The sequence below is a fragment of the Malaya genurostris genome, unplaced genomic scaffold (assembly GCF_030247185.1).
Source record: "Malaya genurostris strain Urasoe2022 unplaced genomic scaffold, Malgen_1.1 HiC_scaffold_46, whole genome shotgun sequence".
Classification (NCBI taxonomy): Eukaryota; Metazoa; Arthropoda; class Insecta; order Diptera; family Culicidae; genus Malaya; species Malaya genurostris.
Genome location: NW_026682677.1, coordinates 3,939 through 11,610, shown reverse-complemented (window position 1 = coordinate 11,610; position 7,672 = coordinate 3,939). Strand labels below are relative to the sequence as shown.

The 7,672-nt window shown below is 41.5% G+C and overlaps 1 protein-coding gene across 1 annotated transcript in view; it reads right to left on the bottom strand.

Annotated features, from left to right (window-relative positions):
• LOC131440024 (neuronal acetylcholine receptor subunit alpha-7-like) overlaps positions 1-7,379 on the bottom strand; it is a gene marked incomplete at its 5' end in the record, with an annotated part of 31,948 nt that extends 24,569 nt beyond the window's left edge. Inside the window, 2 exons of the mRNA XM_058611112.1 lie at positions 6,951-7,089; positions 7,257-7,379. Coding sequence (XP_058467095.1) covers positions 6,951-7,089; positions 7,257-7,379 — 262 coding nt within the window. The remainder of the gene's footprint in view (positions 1-6,950; positions 7,090-7,256) is intronic.
• Positions 7,380-7,672: the final 293 nt, after the last annotated feature.

Here is a 7,672-nt window from a genome sequence, read left to right as displayed (position 1 = left end):
ATTCAGGATCTTTTTTTATACAAATGTAGCATTTTCTTCACACTTTCAAGAAAAAATACGGATAAAATTATTCGTCACGGTTTCCCTCCCAAATCATAAATTTTGCAGACCACAATGGATTTTCTAAATAACTGAGCACAATTTTTTCCCTTCTTTCGGCTTCCATTTTGTTTGTTTACAAAGTACAGTCGATTTGCGGAATGTCAAAAATCATACGTGAAGCTGAGCAAAAGTTTGTTCCAATTCTAAATGAAGCAAGCTTTAGATATCTCTGCCCTGGTAAAGTGGCATACCAACATAAAAACAAACACCAACTGGCGAGCGAGAATTCCGCGCAGTTGACCCAACTGCGGGTACTTCGTTTAAGTACCAGATCTGAGGAGTGTATCGATAAGTAGTTAGCAACATTCAAACAGTTATTACTCTGAAATGTCTAACTTTTTTGCAGCGTGTTTTGCGGTGACATGTTTGTTTACATGTCAATAACAGCAATTCGATTAGTTTCGGCACGGTTTATCGTTTCAATGATAAGTCGAATTGATCCGGAAACGCGAAAGAAAATTCTGCACACTTGGTGCTCAGAAAGTGGTGTCACGTACAACGAAATTGCAAAACGGGTGAAAGTGCACCACACCAATGTCAAAAATATTATCGAGAAGTTCGGTAAGACCCTTTCCATGAAGGATTTGCCCCGATCCGGTAGGAAAACGGGTTCCAGCCAGCCCGGCCGGGACTTAAAGGTGGTTGAGTACATCAGGAAAAACCCATCGGCGTCGACGCGGGATTTGGCCACGCAGTTCAACACCAGCATCGGGATAATTCAACGGATCAAAGTTCGGAACTCCCTGAAAACTTACAAGAAACAGAAGGTGCCGAAAAAGTCCCTGCTACACCAAGTTCAGACCAAAACAAGAGCGCGAAAACTGTATAACCGGATTCTACAGAATAAGGACGGATGCATCCTGATCGACGACGAAACCTACGCAAAGGAAGACTCTCGAGCGCTGTCCGGACCGCAACATTATACGAAATCGGTGTACCAGGACCTGGATGACGCTGACACCACGGTGGCACACGAAGAGCACAATTAATGCCAAAGTGTACGAGGAAGAATGTTTGAAGAAGAGAATGCTGCCACTGTACAGAAAGTATAAGGCTCCTCCTCTCTTCTGGCCGGATTTGGCTTCAGCCCACTACGCCAACTCCGTTCTACAGTGGTTGTCAAAAAATAATGTACAATTCGTGGAAAAGGACATCAACCCACCGAACTGCCCGGATTTTCGGCCAATTGAAAGGTATTGGGCAATTGTCAAGCGGCACTTTCGGAAGGAAGGTACAGTGTCCCAAAACATGCAGGAGTTAAAAAAACTGGACAGCTGCCACCAGGAAAGTGACAAAAGTAACTGTGCAGAATTTTATGAAGAATGTCAAGTCCGAAGCGCGAGCGTTTCACAGAAACTAGGATTTTCTTCAATATAATCAGTGAAATGCAAAAAAAAAATAATTTTTCTACAATATATCGAAAACTGATGTCAAAATATGTTTTTTTCGCTTTTTAATTCAATAATCAATGTTGCTAACTACTTTTCGATACACTCCTTACTACAGTGGCGGCGAGAAATCAGAAAGCGGAGTTGGTTTTGTTAAGCAACAGCGACGGATCATCAGGTGGAGGCCGGTGGAAAAACGTATCTGTGTGTTGAGGATGAAGGGCAAGTTTTTCAACTACAGTTTAATCAACGGGCCAAACATAGATTCCGATCGTTATCTCGTGGTATGCAAGATTCGAGCACGATTGTCCAGCGTCACAGGTCCCAAACGGGAAAAAGCTATGCGTCTGAACATTCAACGGCTTTCGAGTTCGGCTGTATCTTAAGAATACACCTGAATACTCGACGAGCGAATCGGACAACGACATAACGACGATAGCTTGAACGCTGTGTGGAAGCAGTTTTACGGCGCGGTCAATATAACAGCCACAGAAGTGTTAAGTACCACACGGGGAAACCAACATCACCTGTTTGTAGATTTCGAAGCTGCGTACGACTCAGTGAAACGTAACGAATTGTGGCAGATCATGTTAGAACATGGCTTTCCGACAAAGCTAATTAGACTGATTCGTGCGATGCTCGATGGATCGAAATCAAGCGTCAAGATAGCTGGTACGACATCCGATGCTTTCGTGACGTTAGATGGATTGAAGCAGGGCGACGCGCTCTCAGAGCTGTTGTTCAATATAGCGCTCATCTCACATGCTTCTTGGTTTAGCGGACGACATTGATATTATTGGTGTGGATCGCAGAGCTGTGGAAGAGGCTTTTGTGCCCTTCAAGAAAGAAGCTGCGAGAATAGGGTTGATGATAAACTCTACCAAGACTAAGTACATGGTGGCCGGTAGAGAAAGAGGCAGCCCAAACGGTGGTGAGGTGGAGATAGATGGGGTACAATACGAGGTTGTTGACAAGTTCATATATCTTGGAACACTAGTGACATGCGATAATGATATTAGCCGCGAGGTAAAAAAGAACGGGTGTGTAATGTCAGAGACATAACTGGATGTCGTGAATACGAATAAAACTGACAAACCGCAACAGATCCGCTCGCAGTGTCAAATGATGTCGAACTGAATCAATTTTTCTTAAGAGGCTTCTTTTTACGTGTTATCGCTTGTAGCTTATTTACAAATGGGCGGTTCCAACGGCCACACATATAGACACTTATAGAATTTTGACGTCAATTATCTCATTTCGGATTTGCATATTTCATTGAATGAAACTATCAAGATGCTGTACAAGATTCATTTCTGCCTTTTAGAAGGACCAAAATGGGGTATTCTCTTCTATATTTAGCACAGTTCGGAACATTTTTCTCGAACGATTTTCGCACAGCGAAAAGTGAACGAAGCAAATTAAATTATTTTGGATTTTCACTAAACTGATGAGTTTTACCTTCGATTTGCGAAGAAGTTCACTTTTCGTTTTCTTATTCTCCAATGCAAACGACCAGCAGTTCTGCTGTCTGACGCAATCGCTCATGTTTGAATTGAAACTAGCTTCGCGAGAAAACCGCAACACATCCGCTCGCAGTGCCAAATGATGCCAAACTGGTGCGTCTTCTCGCCTTGACGACCGGAAGGCAAATGAGAACTACGACCTGAGCGTTTGAGGTTTTTAACCTGTTTTTAATCAGTAATTTTTGAGTTCTTTGTGGTTATCTCACACGGTTCAAAATATCCTAAATTCCTGATCATATTTTTGATGAAATAGTGAAATAATTATGTTTCTGCCATTTATACAAGTCGAGATATTCAAGATTAAGTTCTGCCCATTCTTCCATATGGCTAATTTTGAAAAGGCGCTCCATAGTAAAGTAAGTTGTATTCACGACAAAAGGCGTGTTGTAGCTGCTAATAGGGCTTTCCACGGGCTCCGTAATCAGCTGATGTCTCGTAGCTTGCACACACGCACCAAACTTTCTCTATACAAGTCGTTGATACTACCTGTTGTCCTATACGGTCACGAAGCATGGTCGGCCTACGTGATGTTCAGCAAAGAACCTGGGAGAGGTCGTCGACTGAGGGGTAGACCTCGCACTCGCTCGCTGTGCGCAATCGAAGAGGATGCACGCGCAGCGGGAGTACAGAGCAACTGGAAAACGGCGGCTCAAGATCGAGTATCCTGGAAATCTACAGTTCGTTCGGTCATGTTCCGAAGACGGGATGTGCACCACCTGCCTCTTCGGCTAACCAGCCCCGGTTTCCCCTATTCAAAGTGATGAACAAATCGAGCATCTCCAGAGACTGGTTTTAAATACTTCCCTTTCACATGTTATCTTTCTAAATTGGACGCTTATATGTCTAAATAATGTATCAAATCCAACAGGAGGCTTGTGATCCTCAGATGCTATATGAAGGTTTAATACTTGGCTACATATGAACATAGAAAACAAATATGCTAGAAGAATAAGTTGTTTTCTTGTCGTGGTTTTTTTTAAATAAAATATTAAAACAATTCCAGATTAACAGATATTTCAAGCACGACTTTGAAACTATGAAATTATGTTTTCAGCAAACATAAAGACTGTCCCAGAAAGTATGGACGCAACCAAAAACCGCTGCCATTTCGTAATGGTTCAGAATCGGTCAATTTTTATGGCTGCGTCGTGTTGTTTACACTTTTCTCTAACCACTTGTGCAGTTGTTTATTCGTTTCCATTGGTTTGTTTCGAAATGCGTGGATTTTCAGCAAAACAACTTCGAAAAATTGTGTACAAATGGTGCACAGAACGCGAACTGTCACTGAGAGAGATATCAAAAATGGAAGAAGGAAGTGAAAAAGCCGTACAAAATGCAATCAGGAAGTTCGGTGAGGATAACACCTTTGAGGATAAACCGAAAACGGGTCGAAAAAAAGATCCTGCTAACCCTCAGTTGGATAAACGTATAATGAAGGCGTTCGAGCAAAATAAGAAGGTTTCAGTTCGGGATGTGGCTAAAAAAGTGGGCACTTCGAAGTCAAATGTTCTTCGTGCTAAAGAACGTTTGAATCTTCGATCCTATAAGAAGCAGAAAAAACCAAAACGTAGTCCGAAACAAAAAGCATCGATCAGGCCGAGGGTTCGAAAGCTGTAGAATACGATTCTTGCTGGAAATTTGAACTGCATAATCATGGATGACGAAACCTACGTGAAACTCGATTACAAATCCTTGCCGGGACCACCAGTCCGAGACATCGATTTAAGTCGAAAAATTTGGTAAGAAAGCTATGGTCTGGCAAGCAATTTGTAACTGCGGTAAGATTTCGAAACCCATCATCACCACTGCTTCAATGAACAGCGAAATGTACATCAAAGAATGTTTACAAAAACGACTTCTACCCATAATTCGAAGCCACAAGAATCCTGTTGTCTTCTGGTAAGATCTTGCTTCTTACCACTACTCGAAATCAACGGAAGAATGGTATACTACCAAAAATGTCACTTTCGTCCCAAAAGATTGAGGATTCTTAGGCATTAACGAAGACACATCTTAGGAAACATGTCTCGGCAGCCGAAACCATTCAACAGTTAGAAAAAGATTGGAAAAAAGTGTCAAAACTTGTCGCCAAGAAGTCTGCACGGAATTTAATGAGGAATGTTCGCAAGAGGTGCGCCAGCTAGTCTTTAATGGCTAAGTGGCAAATGTTGAGAATAATATTCTGTTGTTGTAGTCTAATATTATCGGTATATCGAATAAAATTTGAATATCTAACACTTGTGAATTATTTACATACTTTCTGGGACAGTCTTTATCTATCGATTGAAACAATAAATAAAAAATCGATTTTTCATAGAGTGCCTCCATAACTTTGCCGTAAATGCGGATACATGAGAAAAGATTAATTTGCAGAATGCGACTGACTGCCAGATCAGTGGTTCGAGTATTTTAAATAAAGAATATGGTTGGCGACTGTCATACCTAATAGTAAAAAAAACTAAACATGTAACTTATTTCCTTAGTAGAACACATTTCAAAAATTTACCATTGCTTTGTTTTAACATAAAAACAAAACATTCGGCACATCAGAAAAGACTTTGCACTCCGATGCAAAACAAAAAGTGTTCTGTAAGTAGTAGAAACTTCACGTGTGCTTAGCTGTTCAAATTGAACTGCCGAGTTAAGCACTAAGGAGCTCAATTTGAACTGCTCTGCACCGACGAGTCAAAGACGAAACGTAAAAATAATACAAAACATTTTCCCATACCACAATCGCGAAGAACATTTCAAATAAATTGAATAGGTTCATTAAATAGAACTTCTTATTAATATCATTTCCCTGTGATACATTCCACGCACTCCGTATACTTCCTGTCTATTTTACGTTAACATACCGGAAGTAGGTACTGCTTTCCCTATCGAACACGCACCGACATCGGTCAAACGGATTAGTATCCCTTCATCAACGGTGAACACAGAAAACTTTACAGATACAATAAACTGGCTTAGTTGAGCTGAAACCAACCAGAAGAACTACAGCAACGAAAAGTTTTTTTTTGTTTTTGCTTGCACAGGCTCTAACGTACCTACAGGCAAACGGAGCAAAAAACCAACCGGAGAGGGAATTGAAATTTCCTGTGGTAGATGTGCAGAGTGCCGGAAAGGACGAATGAATATAACGGGAAATGGAACTAATTGATTCGAATTGCAGAACTGCAAAAGAGTGCCGCACAAAACACTCGGAAGCTAGCTTTCTACCCATGTGGTTTTGCTAAATTGAGAGGAATTGAAAGATTTTTGCGGTTGTGTGCGGTGTGTGTTCTTTCAGGATGCCACCGGAATGGATCAGAAAAGATCAGTCATAATGCAAAATTAGTCCGCAACCACAAATTACATTGGATTTTAACTTGATAATACCCCCAGAAAAGTATTCTGATTGATGGAAGTATTCTCGGAACTGTTAAGCGTCTGGTTTCACCGTATCATCGAGGCTACGTGACTGACTGCAAAAGCATCCGAAGTCAGGCAAGTCGAGCGAATGGCTTCAGTAAATCAACCACGAAGATAGATCAAGCTAATGAATACCAGATTGCTGAATAATTAACGCGCAAGTGGAGTCTCGTTCCGACGAACGCCGTGCGTTATCCTAGATTTCCTTTCATTCACACTCTTATCCTTCGGAAGAGGCAACCCGACTCAACCCAAATCGGTCCGGTAGGCGACGACTGTAATGAATTCCAGCTCCAGTAACTTTTTCCTTCCACGTTATCCCAACGGGCCTTCCGTTAAGTACCGGTGTACAGTTTGTACCACCCGCGTGACAGAAACGGGACCGTCTCCAAGACAACGATACGTCGGCTCCGATAATTGGCCGTTTAATTATTTAGCCCGTTGCAACCACGGAAGCACGGTTAAAACGGTTGGGGGGATCTTTTTCGTTTTATTCATGGAAACAGAGAAGTAAGAAATTAATTACCTGATCGGTGATAAAACGGATCTCTTTCAATATTAAAGCTAGTTCGTAATCAGCGGATGATGTGAAACACGTGTGTGGTGGCGCAATTGCATCTGGCATTCGATTGCTTCCGATCGGTCCCATACTTCCATCATCGCTACTGAATGGTGAAAGACAAGAACAAATGAAAATGATAAACTGGTGAGTGAGTGAGTGGCGGGCAGCTTTTGCGTCTATTCATTCCGTTGTGTCGGAAGCTTTCATGCGATTAAGCTTTCATGACGTTCACGGTCAAAACGCTGACAGCGGGAAAACTTTTATACGTACCTATAAACAGTCCTGAAATATGTTGGATTGTGTGGCAGTGTACCTCCAGGGGTTAGTGGTCTACAATTGTGACGAAAGTCGTCATCTATATCTAACACGTTCGCTAGTAACGATTTTGACGATCTGTGGATTGAGGATAAGGGAAAGCAAATATCAGTTTTATGATGTGCCATTTAACAAACGGACTCAGGTTAATTGAATTTTCTCAGGTCATTATTGCTGGCGCAACTAGTGCATGTAGGATTTACATTATTAGGAATGATTTTAAGGGTAAAAACGTGCTTAATCCACCTAGCAGTGAGATACCTTTTTTTTATCAATCCGCATGTGTTTTTTGCATGGATATTCTTCGGTGTTTCAGTTTTCATGACATTATTCTAATGTCCGTCGTTTTAAGTGGCAACTTGCGATTTGAA